Consider the following 27,596-nt stretch of genomic DNA (forward strand, 5'->3'; position numbering starts at 1 on the left):
CCAGGATGGCATTTTCTGTATTCCTTTGAACCCAGAGCTTATAGCTTTTGCCACAGTTCACATCAAGAGTGGAAAAAGGATAAAAAATAGTAACTGCAGAGACTCCTTTGTGCCAACATCCTGCCTCTTCCTCCTCCTTCTGTTTTATCCCCACCCTTGTCCTCCTTTGTATCTCCCCATTCCTGGAGAGGCAAGGACGCAGGGCAGATGTTTCTGCCACCTTCTCCTGTCCCATCACACCCGCAGCATCACTGCGGGCTGACCTGGCCAGCGGTGCTCCCCCCGCAGAGGCAGAGCCCCCCTTGGCCACCAGCCAGCCAGGGCGCAGCTGGAGAGCCCAGCCCCTGCCTCCCCCTGCCCCACGCTCCCTGCCTGGCAGCCAGCACCCTCCCCTCTGTCAGCCTTGAATTCAGACCCAGTCACGAGCAACCCCATAAACGGGTCAGACCATGCTGCTGAAATGCTAAAACAACTCATTGCCGGTAAGGAAAGCAGAGAAAGGTAAGAAAAACCATCCCCTAATGGAACAGACAGGCGGTATGTCTGCAGTCGCTCCCCATGCGTCACTCCCAATAACACGTTGCAGTGTTCTTCAGGCTCGTTTCCCAAGAACAAATATAACTCTTATTTATAATGCAACAAAGGATAAAACAGGTTTCCTGATTCTGATAAGTGACTCTGTGATTATTTCTTCAATAAAACCCATCATGTCTTTCAGATTACTCTTTCACGTTTTATTCTGGTTTGGAAAAGAGAAGGCAGAGACGAGTGTCTCGGCGCCTTGAGTCACTTCGTTTATTTTCTCATTTATAAAACCTGGGGACCTGCTAGAGAACACTTCAATGGTACTTAAGGACTTCTGAACACTGGATTGAACTTTGCGGACTGGACTTGCAGCGGCATATAGCCAATGCACGGCTACAGAGAACATCACCCTTTATCAGGTAATTGCATCCTGCGAGACGATAACGCATGGGCAGCGGGCTCGTGGCGTTATCACCGCAGATCACGACACAGCCCTCTCCTCGAACAGCAATCGTCTGCCTTTCCGAATAAGCAGCAAACTAATATGCTGCTGGGAAGCCTGTCAGCAAAACGCCTGTACAGTGCATCAGCATGCTCCAGATGTTGACTGGCTGTACTGAAAGGGGGTGAAAAATGTTAAATGACATGTAATCACCCGCTTGGACTTTCTACTTACATTCAAATTTCTCTAACAAAAAAATGTACCATATTATTTACTGCGCCTTCTTTTAAGGTAGCTGTCACCATATGATTTAGAAACACCAAACATACTAAGAATGGGATTTTCTGTGTCAAAATGTCCCATTGAAATTCAGACACCTCCTTCTCACAGTCTGTGCAATCCTGCGAAGTAAACAGGGCCTGGACCTCACTGGAAAAAATCCCCAAACAAATTCTGTGTTTATGTAATGATGTATGTATTTAGGGCCACTCCAAACAGATACAGTTGGTTAGACTTGAAAATAACTACATGTGAAAATGCAAACAATAATTTATGTAACTTTAAATGAGTTTTTGCAAGATGTTTTGATGCATTTTCCCTGAACGCTCCCCTGCACATCTGGTTATTAAGGATGTAATTTAGCCCACCTTATTTCCGATGGATGTCGTAAGAAAAGCACCGTGCCTGTGCTCCTCTCTAAACCTGCCCTGGTACAGCATCTGGGGTCAGCACAATAATGCAAAATCCATTTCTCAAATCTGTCAGTCAGCCTTTGAAGATGCTAATACTGCAGGCAATGGTCACTCTGAATTACATTAATAGGCTCTTATTGCAAACAGTGGAATTAGTTTTCAGAAGAACATCCCTAAATACCCATTTTGATATGGTGGGATGACAGTAGTGGCAGAGACCATATAGAGAGCTGAAGGAGCCTGAGGATGAAAACTGGTGGAGAATATTATGACAAAGTGGTTTTCCATCAGAATATGCTAAGAGTGAAACTGCTCCCAAGAAAAGGCATTCAAAACCTCTTCCTCACTTGGAATTTATTTTCATGTTACAAAATAGTCCCTTTAAAAGTGATTTTAATGGCTTGAGATAACTTTGACAGAAATAGATCTTTTAAAACATCAAACATCATTTTAGAAGACCAATGTCAATGTGACGTTTTTGCAGATATTAAAATAAAAACTGTTGATTCTCTCCAGCTTTTTTCCTGACCCATGATTACAGTTTTAAAAACTCATTTTTTTGTCCTAATCTGGGGGTGGGAAACTCTTAAGGGGAATTTCCTGACTAATCAGGGTCACCTACATGATTACTGATGCTTCAGTTCCCGCTCCCACAGATATTGCTGAGAGAAATCTCCAGCTTTATAGTTTGGGGGTTCACAGAAATGTTGCCACAGCCAAAGGAGCTGCAGGCGGGCCACCAACCCAAAGATCCATCCATTGTCCTGCAAGTTTCCCTGGTCTCCAGGCTATTTCACTGGCACTAGTGAAGTTTGGTGATGGCAAGCCAGTTTAGGTATGTCTATATGCGTCACGGTCAGGGCAGCGATTGCTTTGCAAACAGCTGGTACGTTGGATACATTCAGTGCCTCTCCAGCACATGCTGATGCACGCTACCTCTGCTTCTTGTCTCATAGGGCAGATTTTCCGATAGCTAGGAGCACTGGTAACCCTTCCAGATTTTCTCTTTCTGCTCCAATATGCGCTCATTCCAACCACATCTAGCTGCTGATGAACAAGCGAATGCTGTTCGTTACCTGTTCTGTCAAACACCACGTCTGCTGGTATCAAACATTAAGGGGGGAAAAAAACGCATGTAATTTACAAACCCTGTAACACATTTCCCATCACACTCCTCTGCATTGCCACGGCCACAGAGAGATGGAATCAGCCCAGATGAATGCATTTTCAGGGCTGAAGTTTAATGGCTAAAATAATTGCAGAAACATACACATCGCCAAAACAAAGCACTTCCAGAATAAATAACGCGTGGAGTATCCTCTCATCTGCTACTTCAGCTCACCTCGGCACAAGCTCCCCTGTGAGCAAACCACCTACAATATATTGTAGGGTATTTCAGACACTGCAGATCCCTATGGCTGGGCCAGCTCTACTCTGCTGCAAGCAAACCACAGGGTCGGCACAGAGTTAAAGAGAGAAGGATGCTGCTCGTCTTATCTCTCTGAAATTCACCTTTAGAAGGCGAAAACAATGCTTCCTAGGCAGGCATTTTATCTGGCATATGCTTGCTTGGGTGGTACCAAACTCTCCATTTAGAAAAGCAGGTACGTACCAGAAAAGCTTTCCCAACTCTACAGGAGTCACTCACTGTTGAACTTACCAACCCTGCTTCCTATCTTCAGGCAACAGAGATCAGCCTGGCCAGTTTACCCCTGTTGGAGAATCCGCCCAAACCTTTAACCTTTAAACCAAGAGTCTTCCTCACGAATTCCACGTTGGTATGAATGTGAAACTGCACTCTATTTATTTTTCAGAGAGCTGTATAAATTAAGACTGGAAAGGCCAACTTATTGAATGTCTGTATGGTATGAATCACCACATTTTTATCCAATTAGTTCCCCTTCTAAATTTTAGCAATAGGATTTGAGGTCACTCAGTATGCGGCCTGTTTACTTTAACTGAAAACTACACGTATTTTTCTAGAAAGGCATTTGGAACAGAAAGCATTTTAAGTGCAAAAAATGAATAGCTTGAATAAAACATCATTGCACTGACAACACACTCTACTTAATGAGGATTTCTTGCACTAAATCCCCACAATTTTTTCAAAATTGGAACAACAGAACAACAATGAAAGGAAAATATTTAGCCTAAAAATTAGGAGCAAAAATGGTGAGGTTACTATGACAAAAGAACAAACTGCCCCGCTGCTCCGCTGCTACAAGCTCCTAGAGGCTTTAAGGTGCAATTCTGGGAAAAACAACACACAGCACCTTCTGCCTGCACATGGCCCCTGGCAGGCCTTATCTGAGACCCTCTCCTAACCTGCAGTGAACGGAGAACATCCCAAACCTCGGTACCTGACATTGTGATTATTTACAGCCAGTCTAGTGATGCTTGGAAGCGTCTTAACAAGAACAGCTCTCCCCTTCAAAGAGCCACGTTCTGGCACCTTTTTGGATACTAATTAGTACAGAACTCAAGGCATTAGACAGTATTTGTGGCACAGAATAGCAAACTCCCACATTTTTGTCCCTGTGCACACATTTCTGCCTTTTTGGAAGTACCACATCCCCAGCAACTACATACTCCATGATCCTGGCGCTGCTCCAAAGCTCAGATGAGATGTACTATAAAGACACTAGACATATCACTGTTTTAATTATATTTTACAAAGCACGTAATAGTCTCCGTGTTGTTTACACTGATAACTTTCCATTTTAAGAATACTTTTGGAATACAAGACTATATCTGGGCTTCTGACAGTTACATTCCTTTGCATTTAAGCTGCCTTTTTCTTATGTTCTGTTAAGAAAAGTCACTGCTGCAGACTGAAACATCCTGTAAACTCATTCATGCTCTGGCAAATGTGTCGAAGATAATATTTTAGTAAGAAATGTAGCCAAATATGCTTACAGGAATGAGTTGTGTTATTAAAAAAATGGTACTAGATCTAAGAAGAAAGACTTAACAAAGTCTCTCTTTAAAATGCTAATAACAGACAATGGTCTGTGGATAAGTTAATTAGTGGAGCCAGCTTGTGTTTAATTATTTCACTTGACCTGGTGCAGATTTAGACAATAATCCCTTTAGAGAGGGGAAGGGGCTGTTGGGAAGTATGTGATGTACCAGAAGAAAAACTTTAAATCTGCTGGAGCTGAGCAGGTAGTCTTCTATCTAAAATTGGAATGATACACTCTTCTCCAGTGTAAGACAAGCTCAAATGGAAAAAGAAATGCAGGTCTGAACCAGAGAGATTATGTTAAGGACCTGGTGAGCTTTCCACTCCGATACTTAACTTTTTCTTCCTCCTCCCTATTCAGCTGGGATTTTACTACTGAATAATGTATAAACCAACCCACTGTAGTCAGAGGTGGGATTCATGAGCAACTTGAAACAAGTGCAACCAGACTGTACCAGAACTCTCTGAACATACTAAATGTGTGTGAAGAAAGTAAAGGCTCTATAGACTATTAGTATATGTGGAATTTTCTTATGGAAGACGCTCTGAAGATTTCCACGCTTAAAAAAAGAGAACTGAATAGGTTGGGTATCAGTCCTATTCTTGCTCAGACTCTATAATCGGATCCAATTAAACTCAAACGTTTGTTTTATCTGAGTAGGTCCACCCCAAATCATGCAGCTTTTCAATTTGATAACATCTCTTCAATAGCTTGCCCAAATATGCATATGAGGTCATTACAGTTTAATATGCAAATCAGTAGCATCTCCTCCAGAGACTGTAGCACCTAAATGCTAACAATAATTAAAGAAAGCCAGGTGTATAAAAGACAGCCTAAGCCAAATGAAAAAAAAGAATTACAAAAACCAATGGCGAGCTACTCTGGCAGGCAGCAAATAGCCTCTGTGCACTGTCTGGATCGGAGGAAACTCTTCGTTTCAGCCAAAGGGTAGGACTCATTCTTGGTGGAATCAGCTCCATGGGAGATGTAAACTGGCTGTAGGTTTACTTTTACACAATGTATCTGTTTAGATACAGGGTCTATCTGGTTAAAGCATCCTTCTGTGCACATCTTCAGAAAGCCACACAATGCACAGAGACCCGAGCTGAAAACTTCACAGAACAACTAGACCGATAAAAGCAGCACTGTTGGTCTGTTTGATCCTCTTTATTAAAACCAGAATTTGATGGGGAATGAAATGCCCTACGACAGCAGCAGGGCCAAGCAAATTCAAGCCGTGTGTGGCAGCTCACCTTAGCAGATATTTATTGCAGAGAAGTGCTCTGGTGCCAGGGTGGGCTCCCCAGCAGCTCCTTCAACAGCTGTGTTTCACTGGAGCACAGGGATTGTCAGACTCATCGGGACAGATGAAGTCTCCTCAGCAACTGGTCTCCAAACGTGAAGCCAGCTTCTTAAGAGGACAGAAATGGCCACAAAATCATGGGTCGTTCTTCATCCCTCACAAACACCTCTGATGCTCTCCTCCATCAAAGGGCAAGAGGAGCAGTGAAGAAGACTGAGCGTGTCTCAGTCATGAATAAGGCACTTCAGCAATGCCAACAGCCAGGCAAAGAATTACTGAAGACAAGTTCAAAATTAGCATTAAAAAGTTGGTAGGACTGCTTCTGCTGGCAACAGGTTGCCCACGATTTTCTGGATCCCAACGAGTTTGTGTTGCATACACTGAAATAATGGGAAGAGCATGACAAGGTTTCATGGAAACTATCGAACTGGGCAGCTGGCTTAACCAAACAGGCCCTGCTCTGCTCTGCTCTTCCAGGGCATGCAAAGTGCTCCTTTGCCAAAAGCAGAGGTATCAAGGATTAAATGTCACACATCTATTGGTCAAGGATTAGAAATACAGGTGGCCATAAAGTGTGCTCTGCCTGTCCGGGCAATATGATTAAATACGTGTTTGTGGCACCATCTTACTTCCTCCATTAGTGTTTATCTTTGCTTGTCAATGTTATTAACTTCCTAAATCCCCCAGCGATGACAGGACCATTAGTGTCTAAGCACAGGGAGGATAATGAGTGAATATGTGTGGATGAATCCTCATCTAGGCCGAGTTTACACAAACTCACTTTCAAATGTTGCCAACAGATCATCACAATTTGTATAAGTAGTTGGTCTCCAGCCCATTACATTTGCATCCTCATCATCTTGCTGGTGAATTTTCTTGGGAGGTAAACACCATGGCTGTTTTCCTATCTACTCATTGGACTCCCACAGGTCCCAAGCTATTTACCAGCCTCTTTTTGTGGAAAGCTCTTTTATTCTTCATAAGTTTCTCTTATCATCTCCAAACACTCTTTTTTTCAGTGAAGCACACGCTCATGCTATTGTCTTCCAAGGCCCACGGCTCAGAGCTCTTCCTCTATCCGTTTTACTAGTCCACCTAGCTACCAGTATTTTATCAAGGAAAACCAATCAGAAAAACCTTTCCACACACACGAGCTCCAAAACATGATCAACAGCATCATATTTAGAGAGTTGCTGCAACCATGCAGAAGACCAAAAGGTACAGATGATTCTGGTAACACTCACCAGAAAGACACACAGCCATCTATTGCAGAAACACAGACGGGGAGACATACTCTTTCTGTACGTCTCTGTACTGTACTGTACTCTGTACTGTATTTGTACTGTAACAAGGCTTCAGAAAAGTGACATAATTCCCTTAAGTAAAAAAAAAAAAAAAAAAAAAAAAAAAAAGGCGTTATTTCTATGATGAGGCTTCATTCACATCTTCCCCATCCTGCAACAAGGGCTACCGAGGAATACATTAAGCGGTGCTGGACCAGCAGTGCTTGGAGCAGATTTGAGCCCTACCCGTCCGCTAACTTCTGCTGTCTCAAATTACTACAAGTGGTCGTCCATGGGGTGCACAACGCATTTCCAAAGGCGCTAAATGGGGTTAATAAAATGAACTTTCTTCACTGATGAGTGGTAGTGCTCCTCACCATAATTTGCTGAAAAAGGTAATTCTTGTCTGTAATGAGAAAATGAAATGCACGCTGGAATGATGGAGCAAGCTCAAATCAGTCCTATGTACAATGTAGAAACATAAACCAGAATCAAGCATATATCTACTGACTAAATTCAGCTTATGGCTAATCAGCTCTTCCTTTGACAGGATATGCTGCTGTGGAAATGGGATAATTTTATAACTGAATAATTTAACCAGTTTTATCTTTAAGTAATGGTTTCAGGCATATTAATATATAAAGCTTCAGTATTTACATTTTTGTTACATGGACCTGAAAAATTACAAGGTATCAAGAATAACACAGTATTCAGTGATAAATGACATTTACAGAGCGGCTTTCTTCCCCCCCGAGTGACTTTGTGCACCACGAATCCCTGGGACGGCATGTGGCAGCAGGGCAGACAGCGCAGGGGCAAAACGCTTCCCAACAGCACAGGGAAGCTGTCAGACACGTTAAGGCCAAGACTAGGAGGGACAAGTAAAACACACAGCCTGACCTGCTGTGCAGCGGGTGCGGGAGTATTTTACCTGCTTATCCCTGTTAAGACTCTGGTAGTTTATGTCTGGCTTAAAGACATGTTCCACAAAGGCTTCCAATCATTACTCGAGTGCTGTGAGAAGTGGAAAAGCCACTTACCCTTGGAATTCTGTTACAACCCTTCATCTCAGTCATTGGAAAATATTTTGGGAGCCTGTGAGCCTGCAAGCTAAATACAGGGGCTTGTGGTTCAAATTCATAGAAATGGATGAGCTTCACTGGCAAAATACTTACTAATCTCTTAACTCACTCTCTCCTCCCGTGAGTTCAGCTGCAGATGCATTTTTGTGCATGTTTTAATGCAGTGGTACGGGAGCTCCACCTTTAAAAGCAAGATACTTGTGGCTCAGCAGAACCTAACCACCTTGTTTTAGTTCTTCTCCAGAAAAAAATAATGGAAAGAACATGAAACCCAGAATCCCTCTCACTTTAAAGGACTCCTGTAATAGATACAAATAGCAAACACGGTGCGTGCTAGTTTGTGCCTGTCAGAAGGTGACATCCTCTTACCAATTTTGCATTAGTCCTTACTGCTCCTCGGAGATGGCTAATTTGAGTGAGGAAAATGGGAAACATAAACTCCTAGGCTGCAGTCAAGCCATTTGGATGTCGCTTTCTCTCATTCTTTGTATTTTGTCAGTACACATACACGACTGATAATCTGCTGCACGGATTCACTCAAGTATCACTCGTATTGTGTCAAGATCCTTCAGCCTTACGCTGCAGCAGATGTTTCTCCAGCCCTGCTCAGAGGAGGAGGCACAGCTCTGCAGAACATCACATTGATATGCAGTGAGGGGAAATAATTAACAGGTGGAGATAATTTACAATAGAATAAATTTCTTTTGTTATATTCCAGGGGTAGAAAAAGGATTGAAACTCCTGGACTCTCCTGTCAGAGGAAAGTTTCCTGGTACAGACAGTAAGGCTCAGCCTGCGTTACCTGGCGGCTACACCTAGAGTATCAGCTGGCTGGAAGACATAAATGCGGATTAAACCCCCTGTATTTGGGTAATCTCAAACTAGTGGATTGCCATCTACACGACTGTTTCATGAGGGTGAATTATATCAGTCTCAACAACTAAACTAATTCCTATCACCAGTGCAATGTGTTGTTTACTCCCAGCCAACGTCTGAAATGAAGTAACAAGGAGGTTTTGACAAGCTAATGCAATGACCTGGGGATAAATGTACCCAAAATAGTTACTACAGATGGTAAAATCCAATCTCCTATCAGTTTTCCAAGGAGCAGAGTACCTTTTTTCCCCCTTAACATAACATTTCAAATTTCTGCTCTATCAGAAATGTCTAGTTGCACCAAACCCAGATTGTTGGAAAAGAAATCAACCATCTCTGTTAACAGGAAGAACTTTTCCCCAGAAAAATCCTGCCATTTCATTCATAAATAAAATAAGCCACTAACTCAGTTGTTGGCAGGCTCTCTCTTTTATCTTTCACTCACTTGAGAAAGACTAGCAACATTACATTTTTGGAAAGCCAAGTGCTGTAATCATAGAATCGGATTTCATGTATTTTTAAAAGCATTTGCAGCAGCAGAGATCCAATTGCTTTTAAAAGAAATACAAACACACAGAAATTCAGAAGAAGAAACTCAGAGCTCCTGGCTTTCTTCATTTCTTCAACACAAGATGAATGTGCCAGGAAGGGACTCATTTCTAAAGGAGATCTCAAAAAGTTAGCAACATTACACTACAAGCACTGCAGAACCGAAATACTTATTATCTCGAATAAGCCTGGATGATATCCGAGATGTCTCGACATTTATTGGCCTGCCAGCAGAGCGTGGGATCAACCAGCTCCTCTTCTCTCATTTCTTTTTTTTTTTTCCCCTCTTGCTTGCTGCAGGTCCGTGTTCATAAAATATTTAGGGAAGCTCTTCAGAGGATGATATTGCCTATACTATAGCCCCAGTGCAGGTTTACTGTGCTACTGAGACAGATATTCTGCCACCAGAGAAATCAAAAGAGCTGATGGAGCTGAATTACTGCACCAGGAGCTCCCCACCAGACCGACAGTCTGGGCTCGATCCCCGCCTGGGACGCCAGCATGAGCAGCGGTGGGCAAAATGAGATAACACGCACAATAGATCTGGTCCCTTTTGTATGGTTATAAGGAGAAATGTTACTTTTCAGAATGGCAAACAGAAATCTGCATGTTCTGCCTGTTTCTGAGCCCCAGCTGGGGACAGCTGGCCCTTTCTTCCCTCTTGTTATTTTCTTTCCAGTGGGGGGAGGGGGGGGGGGGGCGGGAAGAGAGCAATGGAATCTGGAATTCAGATGTGCTGCTAAATTAAGCTATCCGTTGGGTAGCGTCTCCTAGTAGCACCACCCAGTTCTGCAGCAGCCTGCCATAAATTAAATAAGCTAGCATGGTCCCCTCCTACCCCTGAATGGTGTTACCCCTTGTTCACCTCCTGTGTTCACTGCCTTCCCTAGCAATCCACACGTTTTGTGCTCCCACCACTATCTGATCTTTCCCTCCTAGTTTGATTAAATCAGCTACAGATTTCCTGTGTTTCCCTGGCGTTTTCCTGTATTACAGCAAGTAGCTGCTTTTAACCTTTCCATCTAAGCCCGGCTGGCTGAACGTACCTTTGAACCTCTGACGCACTCCAAATCCCTATCACTTTCCCTGTTAGTTCAAGGGATAGACGGTCCTTTGTTCCACCTTTGGCATTTCTCACCCTTAGGCATCCAGGAGCTTAAATCAGGCTGTTGCTAAACCGTCCTCCTTTAATAATTTTTATGAAGTGCAGTCCAATTATCTTTATCTTCCTTGGGGATCCATTCAATTAAGTGCAGTCATAATGAGTGAATGGACACAGAGCATTGTAACCATATTTACATCCAGATTAATGGGAACCAGGTAAGATAACTTTAAAGCCATCAATATTTTAATACCTTGGATTTTCATTTTGCTATCTTCAGTGTCAGACACATTTAGAGAGAACAGCACAATTTGAGAGGCTGAGTTTTTAATTTCCTCCTGGGTTTGTGGAAATGAGGGTTTAGAAACAGCAGCAAACTACATGAATTTGTCTTAAAACAGGTTTCTTGCAGGTTAACCAAAACACTTTTCATGACAAAACACAAGCTGAAACGCTCCGTCCGGTTTCTTGGACGTTTCATGAATTGAAGATAATGTAAGAAATCAGTAAAGAACCAATATTTAAGTGGAGATGCTGCAAGTATCAGAAAGTCAACAGGAATACTGAGCTAGAAACACCAGTTCTGAAGTGACTTTTCTCCTCCCTGAAAGACAAATGCTGGATCTGGAACATGGACTTGTCTCTCAGATGCAGAATAACTCGGACAGTTATTTTTGCTCCTGCTTTGAGGCACCTTTGCACTGCAGGAGCAAGGTAGAAGGGTCCAACGGAGACTGAACGGTTGGTTCTGTTTAGACACAGCTTAACATAATAGTGTCATAGGCACTGATAAATGTGTCAATAAGCATTTGGAGAAATAACTGGTATCCAGGGAATTTATCTTGGTTGTAGTAGTTTCAGCTGAATAGGTCAGATTTGTTAACATTTTAATTTACACAAATCTGCATTCCAAATACTGCTCTTCGGCTCCTTTTCCTAACAACAAGAAAATGTCAGCAGCAAAACCAAATTTACTTCTCTAATAGCTTTCTCAAGATTTCAGGAAAAACAAACAAAAACAAAAAACCAATCTGTAGTACAGTTATGGGAGTGTTTAAACACATTTATCAGTTTAGACCTAATACAACTCTATGTTAATAAACCAGAAACTTTTGCTAACCCAGATGCAATCCTGAAACACAGCAGAGACCGCTGGGAATAACCATGTCCTGCAGCTTCAGGGCAGCCCCAGGATTATGCCCAGAGCTGATTGTTTCTCGATCCAAGGGTCCCTTGCCCAACCTGGTACTCGGCTTGGGACACTCAACACCATATTTCAACGTGCCAGCTTGCCTGGATTTCCCAGACCCAGTGCAACAGGGGAACTAACATGAAGCATATGGTTCCCCTGCAAGTTTTTAAAATACTTCAGATGCAATAAGATAAATAGGAAAAAAGACGACCATTTTGCCTTATCCTTTCCCCCTAATTATCACCTGCCTCTTTTTTCAGCTGATTTGCTGAGATTAAAACCTCTCTCCCACCAAGCTATCCCGATGTATGTCTTTGAAATTAATATAAACCAACGACCTTTCTGTACCCATAAAGCCCTACACTAAAATGCTGGCCCCCACTGATGTCAAGGGGGCAATAACAGTTCTGTCATTTCCATAAAATCAGCATTTTCCTGCCAGAATTCTGATCTTTCCTCCCAGTACTCTGCTACCGTCCCCCTGAGGGCTGCCAGCAATTTCTACAGCGCTTGGTTCTCCTCTTCGACTGCAAGCATGCTGCAGGCTTCAGCATCGCCTAGGATAATCTACCTGCTTAAGATTCAGCTAACTTTCTGGTTCTCTAAATAAAAAGAGCAGGGAAAGGTCAAACCTGCCCTAGGTTGTGCTTGCCAAGTCTGCCACGTCAGGTGGGAAGGAACGGGCTCTGGTGCTCCTCCTGCTCCCCCAGCTCTGCTTCTTGCCTTCACATCTGGAAAGCTCTCTGCTCACCCGACCTTCTCCTTGGAAAGCTGTTTCACACAGTGTCTACCCCTGGGCTGGCTCGCCCTGAAACTGTGCCCTGGGCAAGCCCCAAATCTGTGCTGTTCCCAGCCAGCAGCCCCGTCCCCATGCTGGTCCCACTGGCTGCCCCGGGGCGCTCTGCTTGCTTCTGAGCTGCTGCTGGTGCTTTTATCCGCTCCCAGCAGCGGCTCAGTCAGGATTCCTCCCGAAGCTGCCCTGCAGCTCCGAAGCAAAGCAGTGGCCCCGGACATGAGAATGAAATGGGCACCGACCGCGGCAGAGCAATGCCTGTCAGCCAGTGCTTGGCAGAGCACTCTGCAGTGGGACCAAAACACGCCGCTCGGGCTGATGTGCAGGGAAAAACATCTCCGAGGGGCTGGAGGTTTTCACCGCTGGGTTTGGTGTCCCAGGCAGGAATCCCAGGCACCAGCCTGCATGTGCAGCCTCCCTCTCACTCCATCCCTGCCCTCGGTCACAGGGGAGGGAAGGAAAAGAGAACAAACCCAGTTTCTGGTGCCTTCTCTCGGAAATGCAGCACGCTGGCTCTCTCAAAATGGATTTTACTGGACTTGTTATCTCTGGGGACTGCTTGAACTTAAACATCTGAGGCCAAGAACTACGTAGGTCCTTACTTTTGTATTTGCCACGCAGCTACACTATCTGTGGCTGGTTGCTCAATGAACAAATGATCCTTTCCATGCTTTACTTGATTGAGATCTCCTAACTGCATTGGACAGGTGACACTCCACGAACTGCACAGTTCGATGGGGAAAACCACCAGAACTTAACCTCTGGAGTTCTCTCCCTTCACAGCCATTGACATCAGTCCCCTCCTTCCCCAGTCACTTTGACCCACCGCTGATGCTACATTGATTTTTTGTTTAATGTATGAGGTATAGGGGCTTTGTCCTTGAGTTATACTCACAACTAGAGAAGGCAGAGCTCTGAGAAACATTATATAGCTTACACTGCCAGAGTACGTTCTTGTCAGTAAAACCAAAATTTCTTCTGCATTTGGAAAAGATATACATTGTACAATGCCTGGAAGAAGAGGCATTAAAGGCAGAGCCTCGCACAAAACCAACATCACTAGAAGACATTTTCCCAGTTTGGAAACAACACAAGGATACCATCACGGAACAGGCAGCGTGTTGAGTATAGGCTGTGTAACTGCTTCCAAAGAAAACATGCAATGAACTAAGCAAGACAAGACTAGAAAAGGCTATAGATGTCTGGCACTTTAGTTTTCCCCTGACAGAAGGGGGACAAATGCCAATTTATTCATCTCCTGCTCCTTCTGGAGTATTTTCTACATCTTGTAGTTATACAAATTTACGCAAGGAAAATACCAGCTTCATGAGTTTGAAGACTCTCCCAGGGTTTCATTGACTGATATGGATTAAGACAAAAATGTCACATCAAAGCCATGATGCCCCACAGCTGCTGCAGAAGCAAAGACCAGGATCTCCATGTTGCAACTCAAACTTTCAGAGGCTTGGTATTCAAGACAGGGTTTGGGCTTTGCAAGTCAGCAACCCTCAACAACGGGGAACCTGGTACAATGGCTTTTAAACTCACCTCTCTGTCAAGTCCAGCAGCCACAGTGACAATGTCTCCCGTCTCGCTGTTAATAGTAAACATGTTTTGCGATGGGCTCTGTGGGGTCTGAGTCACAATTCGGTATCTCACCATCCCGTTCGCTGTAGTACTATCATCTGCATCATTTGCTGTCACCGTCATCACGTAGGTACCTTGGAACAAGAGAAGATGAAATATCAGGACTATCTCATTGCACAGCAGACTGCAGTCCCATTGACTCGGGGTCATACATTTTACTCTGAAATGCTACGGAGCAGACATCCCATTTCAATCCAGCCAGCTAGGCACGGCGAGGATTATGAAAATAGCAACACTGCTGAGACTAGATGATCTGTAAGGATACTGATTACACATAACTGGTATATAGTGAGAATCCATATGAGGGTATCTATGATTAACTTCTAATTCTTGCAGTGATTGTAAGTTTTAAGGCAGCATTTTTTGTCCTGCAATTGCATACATTCTCACAGGACATCTTTTTCAATCCAATCACTGCACTCACATGCATTCACAAGTAGAGTTTTATAGTGGAAAGCCCAGCAGACTTCTCAGCAGCTTCAGAAGGATCCCATCAACATGCCCATACCCAGTACAGGAAGCAACTGCCTGCTGCCTCCAGTTCTTGGAGAAAAGTCCACCTTTCTGGCCCCTTCTGGAGAGAATAAAACCCCATAATCCTGCAGAGCAAATGGAACAGCTGCTACCCAGCGGGACAGAAAATCAATGATTTGGTATGTGTGGCCAGTGATGTATTGAATTGTTGGTTTGTTTCTTGCTAATCATCAGTGTCTTCATTTGCCTTGCAAAAAGCAATCCCTACTTTCTAGATAGTTGGGAGTGCACTGATGCAGTGACAGGCTCATTATCACTGGAGTTTGGCAGCAGGGTGTTTTGCTAAAGTGGGAAATTATCATTATGAGGGTAAAAGATGTTACTTGATTGGATGGACTCCTGCAGCTGCATGGTCCTGTGACCCCCTAGAGCTCATAGGGCCCAGCTTTATGCTTGTTATATTGGTAGGAGAGAATGCCTAAAAGGGCAGACACATACTGGTTACAAAAAGAAATCCGCAACATTGGATTAATCTAGTGATATGAGACCTGGAAGGAAAAGTGGGAGGCAAAGAGAGACAGTGAAACCAGACACAACCTCATTTAGTGACCCCCAAAACCCAACAGCAACAACGGAGAGATGGAAGGTACCGCTTGAACGCTGCTCGTTTGGAAACCCTGAACAGACGAACCAATTTATGAGCCTGCTGTGCTGGAGGAGATGCAAAGTGGTTCCAACAAGAACCTAAGCTGATTCAAGATGGAGCCATGTGTTGTTTTACAAAAACAGTTGAGTGTGTTCTGCCCATTTGGTTAGATGTGAGCCACAGGCAAACCTGAGGACAGGCGGCTACATCGTTTCTTCCTGCCTCATCTGATGTGCCCAGATCCCCAGCTTGGTCACATAGCTAGCAAGCCACCAGGTCAGAGAGGGCAGAGTGCTGGAGAGCTTGCATCGGTTTGCAAGACTTCAAAAACATACCCCGTGGAGGGGGGAAAGCTACCAATGGCTGCAGCATGCCCAAATTCTGTACCCTAGCCAAGTGGCTTTAAGCCTCATGGCGCGTATGCAATCCCCTCAGTATCCTCCCTGGCTCTGGGAAAACATTTCTCGGTGTTAGCAAGAAGTGGCCTCGTAAGTTTGTATTTTTGTACTGTGGAAAGTGCTTTGCTGATCTCCTTCCATCTGGCTCAATCAGGCTCTTTTTGTTCTCTGTGGTGATGCATATTCCTGTGAGTTTTCTTAGTTCAATAAGAATTATAGATTAAAAAATAAATGAATGTGTAAAGCAAATTCTAATGATGAATACATTTCTATCTCTCTGCAATAATCCTGATTCACATTTGTGAAATGAAAACAAACTATTCAACAACTTTAACATTTTTCTGATCAATAAACTTCAGGAGAGGGAAGGAACACTGAATTGAAACAAGGCTGTGCAAGCAATGAATCTTCTTTCTCTTCAAGCATTCTTTTTTTGCTCTTTTGCAAAACCAGTTACATGAGACAACTGATACAAATGAAGAAGCCAACCCTTAGATAAGTACAGGGGAAATGTACAGGAGAAATTTAAATAGGAAATACGCTGAATGAGATGTTTGATTTGGAATATATGTTATCTTAACACATTCTATACTGAAAATGTCTCTGAACAGAATGTCAAAACCTGGGGCTAATGAAAACAGAAGTGGAAGAGGAAAACAGAATCTATTTTAGGACACGTGCAGTCTTAGGACATATTCCAAAAAAACCAGGTGGTATTTCATGATGCACTTCTAGTACAAGAAACAGCTCTGAAAGGAAAGTTATTTGGGCTACTAGGTTCAGAGAAGGGCACCAAACAGTTGTGGTCTTCCTTACTGGGATCTCTCAGACTGCACTGTAGTTTCCCAAATAAATCAGGATGTGTTCGGGACGGGGAGTCCCCAGCCTGGCAGGGGAACCCAACAGGCTGCAGCTGTGCTGGGCGTGGGGCGAGCTGACAGCAGCTATACTGTGGATGGAGTGCATAGTGGGTCTCCTTCGCTCTCCCTGACCTTTCTGCTTCTTTCCTGCAGGGCAGCATTGGACTGAGCACATCTGCTCTAGAAAAAAGGGCTATTTCAACAGCATCTGACCTACATCCCCATAAAGGGAGATGGGACTGGACAAATGTCTCTAAAGTCATGAACTGAGCACCAGGGAGCTGTATTTCAAGAGGCAATCTGCTCCCTATCTCGTATCTTTAATTTCGATTATGAAACCCAACCACAGAGAAAATAAAGAGAGAAACTTGGCATTAATTACTAACTTGTAACTTAATAAAACGTCCTCTGCAAACGGCCCTGTGTGGCTGCAGCACTCGGCAGCACGTGATGGAATTGCAGCAGCCGCTTCCTTCCCTGGCTCTCCCTGGGGCCACTTGTCTGACCACAATCTGCTGTAAACTGGCTGCAAATTACTTCTTCCTTTCTGCACTCTGGATGGCGGCTGATCTGGCCGCCCCTGTTCCTGTGCACACACATTTTCCACCTGGCAAAGTTGACCCAAGGATAAGAGCGTGATGGCACCTCCTATTCTCCGTGCTGAAGGGCACCACTCCCGAGTATGGCTCCCCGGGGTTCAGCTGGTGTAACTTACATCACCGTCCAGGTTCCACTCAGTTTGCTGTACATTTAGACTATCTTTAAGCAAGACATATCCTCTAGATACCTGTGTGCTGCAGTGAATGACATAAACATATATCTGTGCACAACAGTATTCAATAGAGCGATGAGGATATATACTGCTACAGTGTCTAACATCTTCTGGGTGCTATATCAAGTCTTCCACTATACTAAGATGGTTGGTGATGATTTACCTGCTATAAAAGTAAATAATGTGATGTTTCTATGTCCTATGCGTGGGGATATAGCCTCATATACTTTATATTGAAATAAAGGAAATAGATCCCCACATCCAGCCCCTCTGACTACACAAATTAGGCAAATATATAGCGGCAGACTGCACAATCCTCACATGCTCGAGGACTGAGGCTAGCGTAGTTAGGGTTTAAGGGGAAAAGTAGAGGCTGCCCAATCTGGCCTGCAGAATGTGTGTACACTTTTAGTGGAAATCCAGCTTTAAATCCCTATATCCTCCCCAAACAGAGACTGGAAGCAGTTATTACAGACCAGGAACACTGGGCAAACTCCTCCAAGTCACACTCAAGACCCCAAGGCTGCAGTCTGCCACTCCTGGGTCAGACGCTGCCAGCGGTGATGGAACTACACCAGAAGTGTATGAGTGGGGCAAGAGGGACGTTACGCTTTCAGGGTATGAGAGAAGCAGTAGCTTTGTTTTTCTGCTCTGAAGGGCTTGCTCTCAAGCACACTGACAACATTAAGTGAATGCGACGTGCCAAAACTTGGGAATTTGGCCCAGGCTGTGCAGTGTATCGCATAATGAATACCCAGTCCAGACGGTGTTTGGTATGTGTATTAAACTACACACCTGGCTACTAGCTCAGGTAGATAACCTGTTGAAAGAAAACCACTTCTCATCAAATAAGGCACATGGCATGTTAAATAAAACACCTAACCTAGTACATCATGTCAATACTAAATCAAATTTGTTGCATGTTGAACAGCTCTTCCGAGAAGCAGATTGAATTATCATGCACAGCTAGTGATGACAAGATTACTGCGCATTAGCTTTCATTAACTAATGTGCCAAGTTCATATATCACCTGAGTTAAAATTAATATATGGCATGATGAAGGAGAACTATCAATAAAAGGCAAGACCCCAAGAATCTGCTGCTTCACAGTGCATTCCCTTTGATTTCCCAGAGACCGCATCTCCCAGATGTTATTTTGTCAAATGAGATATTTTTGTTTTGATCTAACAATGGACAAGACACACGACAGAGATACTTGAAAGGACCCCTTATGGAAAATATTCCCATTAGATTAATTAAGCTTTCTACAGGATAGGCAAAATAATGTCTTACAGACTTTGGCAGGATGGAAGCAAAGGGAGATTATTTTTACCTGTATATTCAGTTTCGTTTATAAATTTTAAAATTAATTGCATCTGCTTGTGAAAGGCTGCAAAAAGATACTGTTGGGGTCGCTGTATCTCGTTCAGTCTCTCAATGTTAAGTAAAAATAAGGAAAACAAGAAAGATAGTTGCCCTGTGTATGTATAAGCAGATGAGCACACAGTCGTAAACAAATGTGTCCCCCCCCAGTGACTCTGGAATCTGAGAATCAGCTCAGTTCTTTCCAGCTCAGACGGTCCCAAAGCATGCCAAGGACTGCTAATTCACATCACGGTGTCTGCAATCTCTTTCTCCCATCTATGCAACTTCATTTCTCTGTAAAGACCAAGCCTTCACAGTTTTAAGGCATACAAACAGTATCTTAGAGCAGTTGTGCTCCCAAAGTCTTTGCTACAATTGCTTTATAATTACCATTTTTCTAAGCTGGTTTGATAGCCATTAGTTAGATTTAATGCATGTTAAAAGAAAGAGCTAATGGGCACTTACCAGGAATTCAAATAAAAAAAGTAAGATAAAAAAACCTTTCACTTTGCCCTTTATACCATATATCACTATAAAAATACACAATCCTCTCTGTCTACTGATGTGATATAAACAGAAAAAGCTAAAACTTCATCTGGTTTTTACTGATAATGCTGATTCTCTATTCAGCTTTACCTTACAGTTTGTATTTTTTAATGGCTGGTAAATGGTTGCAGAATCATTAAAGGTTGGTTAACCTTCTCAGTCTAATTTTGACCTACAAGATACTTAATTTAATCATTCCCCCATAGAAAAGCATTGAATCATTATGTGCAGACATGTGGTGATGGCCATATTACATTACATCTTCATTAACCCAAGTTAATAATGGCTTTGTACTAATACAAACCTCCCCTTACTCCTTATTTTTTTCATCCCAAACTGGAAAGCTCACTTAGCGAATACCCTGCATCTGATTCTGGACAGAAAGAAGACGGTAATTGTTGATGGGAAGATTAAATACTAAAAAGCAGTGTAAAATTTACAGCATTTCCCCAAGCCAGAATTTTCCATTCAGAAGAATTTCCTGATACTAGCTCTCTTCCCCCCAGAGGATGGAAATCTCATGCCCCTACCCCAAACAGGAATACTTCCCCCTTTAAGGGATTTTATTCATTGCGACGAGGTCTCAGGAATAGAAACAGAGCACGCTAGAAAGGCAAAGATGTCAAACCCAGGTTACAACGAGGAGTACATGGGGATCCTGAACAAGTCCTCAGAGTACACCTATACACCTGACTACCTGCATGCAACTTTCCTATGGAAAATATGATCTTTCTTACCAATCAACATGCTTAAGTGTGCTTGTGCTACCTGTCTTTTTAATTGATCAATAAAGCGAACAAGATTCTTCCATTCCCATCGTGGGGAGGCGAGGTGAGGGGCGGGACGGGGCTGTGTCCAGATACACAGGTTGCAATGCCACTGAGCTGTCCCAAGTTAGTTTTACTTGCCCTACCTGGGGTACCAGCAGCAGCCTAAAGGGCACAGCGCAGAGCTCCTTATGGGTTAATTTACCTTGCCAGTAAGTATGAATTTGAGAACAGCACTTGGAGAACTGCTGTAGTGTTCAAGACCAAAACATCTCAGCGAATAAACCTGTATCTTCAAGTTAAAAAATAAAAGCATATTCACTAGTGATTTGAAGTACTTTCACATACTCATTGTTAAGGGTTTCAAATGAAAAATGGGGAGCCAACTCACCAAAGGTGCTGAGAGGAGTTATATAGGTAAACAGGAACGAGTGCAAGACATCAAGATGACAGAAGCACCTGAAACTCTACTGCAGAGGCAATAAATTGCAAATATACTTAAGCTAAACTACGTCCCACGTGCTCTAGATAGAAAACGCAATAGAAACAGCATTTTCCTTCTGAATTGATATTCCTTCAGTCACAACTGATAGCTGCTGTCATTCTCTTTCACCATTATTTTTGTAATCATTGGCAAATTTTGACCTTTCAAGCAGCTAACCTAATTCCTAAAGGACGCCGCTTCCTAATTAGCGGAGACATCAGATTCTCAGCCTCAAACAAGGCAAGAGCCAACCTAATGAGAATAAAAGAGAGCAAGCAGGTCTGGAGAGATGACTGAGCAAGCCGAAGATGCTGCTGTCATGCGGAACTGAAGTAACACCTTCTTATGGTTAAAATGAAATAAATACCTCTGGAGAGAAAACAAACGGATGCACTGAATGCAGCATACACTTGGGCACGGCCAGAGCTGAAGATAACTCCTGTACAGCAGCCTACTGAGACCCCGCGTACCGCTGAGAAATAACAGAAGCAGAACTTCAAGGTGGGCAAAAGCACATTCAGCCTCGGAGCAAATAGTTTTCACTGCAGAAATCGATGAGCCTTGGCTGGGCTGAGTCCCTGCAGATGGATCCTCTTGACTCCCAGAGGCTAATTCAAAAACTGGAGAAAGCGTGACTAAGGACAAGATCTCCTGAACACCACTGCTGAACTGTGCCTAAAACCATGGCTAGGTTTTGTGCTTAACTGAAGGCACATGCAAAAACCGAAATCATGCAGATTTGGCTGCACAAAAACTGAGACTTACTACATCTTCTGCAAGGCTTGGATCCGATCCTTAAATTTTGACAATATAATATAACGTAAAATAATAAAGCAATCTAACATCATATAATACAAATACTATCATACATGTAATACTATGTTATTTGTAAGTGCTGGTTAAAAGGAGGCAGAGTATGGGCTATTGCAGTGTTGTAACTCCCTTCTAGAGCGGTCACAGAACATGATTCCCTCTTTTTTTTTCCTTTATATCAACTTGGTCATTTTTTGTGGAGGGAAAAAACATCAGTCTGGGGATTTGCATTTTTTTCTCACCTACAGTCCTATAATTCACTTCCTTGCTCTTGGGACTGGATGCTTCTGAAACGGAAATTAAGAGCACAGATTTCATAACCACTCACCTCGAAACAAAATGGAAAGCACTACCACATGTGTCTGCAGAAAAACAATTTCTTGTCTGAAAATTGTGCTCGGCTGAGCAAAAGAACTTAAAAAAAGATATTGTGTATCCCAAGTCTGAATGTAATGTGTGAGAGAACAGAGTCGGGCTGGACAAAGCCATTTTTAATGGCATATTAAGTGCAAGAATAAGAGTAGCACCTACCCAAGCTGAGGAAGGCACGGTATGGATGCATATATGTAGGCTCGTGATAAACCCAGAAGTAATGCACCCAGCCTGTGAAGAGCTCTGGGACAACTGGAAGAATCTGCTGAGATTCTCCTCTGGCTCTTGAAGACTTTACCTTTACATGATCTCTCTGAAACACAGGGCACTGGCATTATTTCCAGTTCCCAGTGCTCCGATGGGAGCGTGCCCCCCGTGCGCACCCTGGCTGCCCCCTGCCACGTCACCACCAGCAGCCGAGTCAGCCCAGGTCCATGAACCCATTCAGGTGCCCTGTTGAATTAGGACCTTCCTAAATTCCCAAATTAATTTACCTCCAAGCTGGTAAAAGAATATTGAATGTTTTAATTTTGAGCAGCACTATGGTGTTTTTGCAATGGGTTGTAATGGAAGAAAGGTGGTTTCACTCAGTGTCCTATTAGTTTTTAAAAATGAAGGGTCTCCTCTTCAGATCTCAGGTGCTGCCGCTTTTGTTTCCTCCCCTGCCACCCAGCGACCCCCGCTCTTCTCCTTCACGGCAAGAACAACCTGCAGGACACCTGGCACCTCTTTATGAATTGTACTGTCAGGCTGGAGAAGAGGAACAAGGCAGAATTGCAGAATCCAAATTCTCCGCATGAATATATATACAAATGCAACGATATGCCTTAAAAGATTAATTTCACAAGCCTTAAATTGCAGTTTAATTTGAAAACTAATTCAGCCTCATAATTGGCTTTCTGTTCAAATCACTGAGGCTAAAGATTTAAATTCTTAATATTCAGATGACTTTCAAGTTTCTGGCCCCATCTGTGCATTAGTCCATGGTGTTAATCTCTGAGGGAATCTCCGCTGGCATAGAAATAAAATAAACAAACTGGGACACTGGTAGAATAATCGGCTTTTAAAATCCTTGGGTTTTTATATACTGCTTATTTTTATGAGATTTCTTTAACTCAATTTGCCACATATAGATTTGGCTTCCAGCTATTTCATTTTTCACGTGGCACGCTATCAACAATTATTGTATCATAGTTCCATGAAATCAGGAGGAGATGGGGAAATTTTAAATGACAACATTTCTAATGTAAGAAAGACCAATATTCCTTCATTTTGGAGGACCGTCTGTGCTCAGCACTCTTGCACACCCCCCCCAGGGAGGGTGGCAGGAGTAAGCTATCCTACGCACTGTGAGAAAGGAGGAGCTGGAGGAAACTAGTTTCAAAGGAGCCACTTGGGCTCTGGCTACTGACTTGTAAGGGACCAAGATGCATCCAGAGAGTTATTGAAGTGGAAAGGATGAATGGGAACGGAAAAGGCCAGTCTGACAGGAACAAATTGTTTTGGAGAGATGTGTTAATTTCTGACAATCTTTCTGTTAAGACAAAATAGATACAACCCACAGCAAAGCACTCGAGTCGCTGCGGAGCATTTCACATTGACCTTTTCAGAACTGAACGCTTCAGTTAAGTAAGACATCCACATCCCACCATAAGGTGCATTTTGTGGTGGATATATCAAAACTAAGCTTCTGCAGCGACCAAAATAATCTTTCTCCATCACATTTTTGTTCCGTGATTAAATTCCCTTTTTTCTTTCACATTTAAGCATTTTCATTCTACCTTATCGAGCAACCTTTTTTAGGAGCTGCAGAACTCCTTTTGAAACGGCACTCCCCAAGGACACCCCTGGGGAGCTGCAAGCCCAGGGGAACACATGCAGGGGCAGGAATTGATGGGGTACAAAGTGGAAAAACCCACCCCAAAGCCCAGCTCCTTCGTGCCGTATGGCAGTGGAGCCCGTATGGTACGGCAGGGAGACGGGCTTGGAAAAGGCAGCAGAATCCTCGCTGGGCAGCGAAGCCGTGCAACCCGTCCCGCTTTATCAGCGCTTGAAAGGAACTTCTGCAGCTCCGGGAGAACTTTGCTGATTAAGGCTGCCAGAGGGACCGGGGGAATTTCAGCTCGAGCTTGCAGCTGCATTTTTAAAACTTGGCTGTGTTCTTCACATAGAGGCAAAGTTCAAAGAGGCAGAACATTATTCAATACGAGTAAAACACGGTCTTTTAAGATACCCTTTCAAACGGTGGCGTGTTAAATCAAAACAACTCACGGAAGGGGAGAGTAAGGAAGAAAGATGGTCCTATGGAAAAGAAAATCCTGCATCACTATTCCTGCTCTGCATTTTTGGAAGGGCCTGCATTTACACATTTAAATTGTCCAGCTGCATGGCCTTAGGCTAGATAAGCTAGTAATGCATAAAAATGTTTTCCAGAGGGTATCAGAAAAGAAAGAAGAAATGCAATTCAGTTTAAGAGCTTCACACATTTGAGCATGTATAGAGGCCAGGCTGTGACATGTCTTCACACTACAAAGAACTTTACTCCACCAAGAACGAGCTCCCGATTTCAAGAACACTACGCTACAGTGTAAGACACTATTTCAATTAAGTTCTTCTAATCTTAACCAGCAACAACAACCTATTATAATTAATAATACTTGACGATTTCTTTTCTATTCCTGTCAAGGGTTGCTTCAAGGTGACTTGCACAGCACAGCGAGCACGCTCCTTGGAAACCCGCGCACTCCGAGTCTGGGAAGCCCCCTCACTTAAACCCCAGCATGCTGTCTGAGGAGTCTCTTCACATCACCGACAGTTCTTCCAGCTCTCGAACAATGCCCTGGGAAGGTTATTTGTGTTTTAGACTAAAGCAAACTTGCTTCTCCTGTGGGAGGCTAAGCACCCAGTAGTACTGCACCGTGCTGCCGGTCGCAGCACACACCCTTCCTGCATTCCCATTTTCTTGGTTCACTCCAGTTCCTTTTGGCTTACTGGCTGTTGGGCCAGTAGGTCACACCTTACTTGACCACCCCCATCCCCTGCTGTGGCCAGGCACAATTTGCAGCTGTCCCAAAGGGTCAGCGACGAGGCACGGTGCTCTCTGGCAGCTCACCGCATCCCGGCTGCGATCCGTGGTGCAGCATCCACCGGAGGCACAGCCCTGCCAGCAGTGCCCCTGCACTGGCTGCCCTCGCTGTGCCCCGCGCCCCCGGGTGTGCTCCGACAGCCCGTTCCTGTTCACCTGGAACGGGATCCGCCCCATGGATCCTGCTAAAGCCTTCCAGGGGCTTTCCCTGCAGCTCAAGGTCACTGCACCCTGCTCAGTCTGTGCTCAACAGCGTATTTTGATGGTCTTGCTCTGCAAAATTTCCACGGGTAGAGCCTGAGCTCCATATGTCCCTTTTTTCCTCTTTTTTTTTTTTTTAATCTGGGCAAAATTCCTACTGACTTCAAACAGTCGTTGGCTGCTCACACTAGCCGCCCTCTGAGTAAGCACTTATTTGGGACACACTAATACTCCAGCTCCTTTTCTCATAAGAGGTGTGCAAAATTATTAAGAACATTGCAGATACTGTGGTAATCGAGTAATACTGCATTTTTAATCCCAGCCACTATAAATGGGCATATGGAAGATGTGAGAAATAACAATTGTACAGGATATCCAGGGAAGCATTTTGAGTCCTCAGGCGTAGTTCAATAGCAATGAACAGTGGAAAATGAATGCTGAACTCCTGTAACATATAATAAGATTTTTTAGTTTGCTGGAAGCAAATCTGTACTTTATACATGGATATATATGGATATATGCATATATATATTTATAAATGCATATACGTATATAACATACTGTTGAATCAATACTGAACCCATTTTGCTGTTACCTCTAAGAATATGAATGTCTTTTATTTGTCGACCACTGCCACAAATAATCATGAATTCTGGTCACTTATTTTTTCTCACTTTATTTTTCTCTCGCTGGTGTGGTACCTCCTTAGTTATTATAATATGCTTAAGCATCTCAAACTATAAAAAAGTTTCCAAATTTTGGCAAGATGTGCTTAGCTAAATACATTGCCTAGACTTGTCTCTACACAAAACTGGGATACGTAACTTTGAGGCAAAGGAGGAGTGTACAGACATCCACAGTAACTCTATGACCTCTCTATTCCTTTCTCAAAGACACAACGTCACGTTTATTGCCAAGTACATGGAACGAGGGCCTCAAATACCCAGATTCCCTGGAGGTTCTAAAAAAGCAAAGAACTGAAATTCAATACTAATATAAAGCTTTAAAAGAACACCGATTAAACAGGGAAGAGGGAAAAAATCCCAAATACATCAAAGACAAATGTAATTGCTTTTGAATAAAACCAAATTGCTTTCTACCTACCTGCCTTAAAGGCAAGCACACCATCCTGGGATACAGAACACCAAAAATCACCGGTAGAAGCAGAGGCACAAGTATTTTGTAGGCAAAGTTATCCTATTCTGACTTAATAGCTCAAAGGCTTATCTGGATTTCAGACAAGAGGAGGATGCAATTTACTGCTTCTTTCACACAAATGAACAGAGCTAGTTAAAACTTTGAATATCGATCTGTCCTAGAATAAGACGTAAGAAATTTGATTTGCTATGGAAATGTTGTATCAGTCTTCAAACCTTGATATGCCCCAAGGTGGCCTTCAAATGAAAGCAGGAAAATCCTCTGAGAAGATGTCATTAGATCCAGCAGCTCAGGGACTTCTGATATCCCCCTTGCTGAGCAGGACCGGGATCAGCACTCTGAAAACAGTACATCACCACCACAGCGTAGCGGGAAGGGAGCTGTATCTATTCTTTCCTCAAAAATAATGTCACGTTTTGTTCCCACTACATGTCACCACAGCAGCCCATTCCTCACAATGCTGAAAGACAATCAATCATGACTGCGAATCACCTTGTTAAAAAATAGTGGCCACTGGAGACTTTCCTATGACACCTCAGGCAGCGGAGAAGCAGTGATAAATGTTTGCTGACACAAAACAAAGTCATGTGGTATTTAACCCCTCAGCTGGCAAACAATGGAGGATAAAATTGTCTTGGAAAAATCTCCCTCTGATTGCAGACTTCCAATTGTACTGGGGACAGTCTTCACAGTATAACTTATGTTCAAAGAAGGAATAAACTCATATCAGTTATGCTCAGCAATAAGGTAAAACAATCATGCTACAATACTGGAAACTGCAGGGTTATACTTAAATAACAAATCAACAATATAGTTGAAAAGAAAACATGAAGACCCTTATAACTGTATTTTTCCAAGCATATAAAACATGCTCACGTAAAAATCATCACTTGTATTCCGTGTACAGCATACACCCTCACTAATTTTTGAGCCACAATTTTTCTGAAATTCTTTTCCAAGTTTTTCCCTATTTCACCCTCTGTAAGAAAAGTCCATGGGGATGGAAAACGAGCCAGCAATATCAGTGGAAATATCCTCACTTCAATAGGTTTGCATCGGGCCCCAAATAAGAACGTGCATTTTTCACAGCTCGGGACACAGACCTATCTGGAGGCTGACTGGGTGCCGGATATCGAGTTTGCAAATGAGTGGATTAAGTATCATGCAAGGCAGATACTCAGGATTTCAGGCAGAGGGTCAGCGAAA

At 43.3% G+C, this 27,596-nt stretch overlaps 1 protein-coding gene across 2 annotated transcripts in view; it reads right to left on the reverse strand.

Moving 5' to 3' along the window:
- Positions 1–27,596, reverse strand: part of CDH4 (cadherin 4) — a 462,845-nt gene that overhangs the window by 65,686 nt on the left and 369,563 nt on the right. For both annotated transcript variants that reach the window (XM_055814001.1, XM_055814000.1), the window contains one exon: positions 14,351–14,523. In XM_055814001.1, the coding sequence (XP_055669976.1) occupies positions 14,351–14,523 (173 nt within the window). The remainder of the gene's footprint in view (positions 1–14,350; positions 14,524–27,596) is intronic.

Source organism: Falco peregrinus, chromosome 9 (genome assembly GCF_023634155.1).
Source record: "Falco peregrinus isolate bFalPer1 chromosome 9, bFalPer1.pri, whole genome shotgun sequence".
NCBI lineage: Eukaryota > Metazoa > Chordata > Aves > Falconiformes > Falconidae > Falco > Falco peregrinus.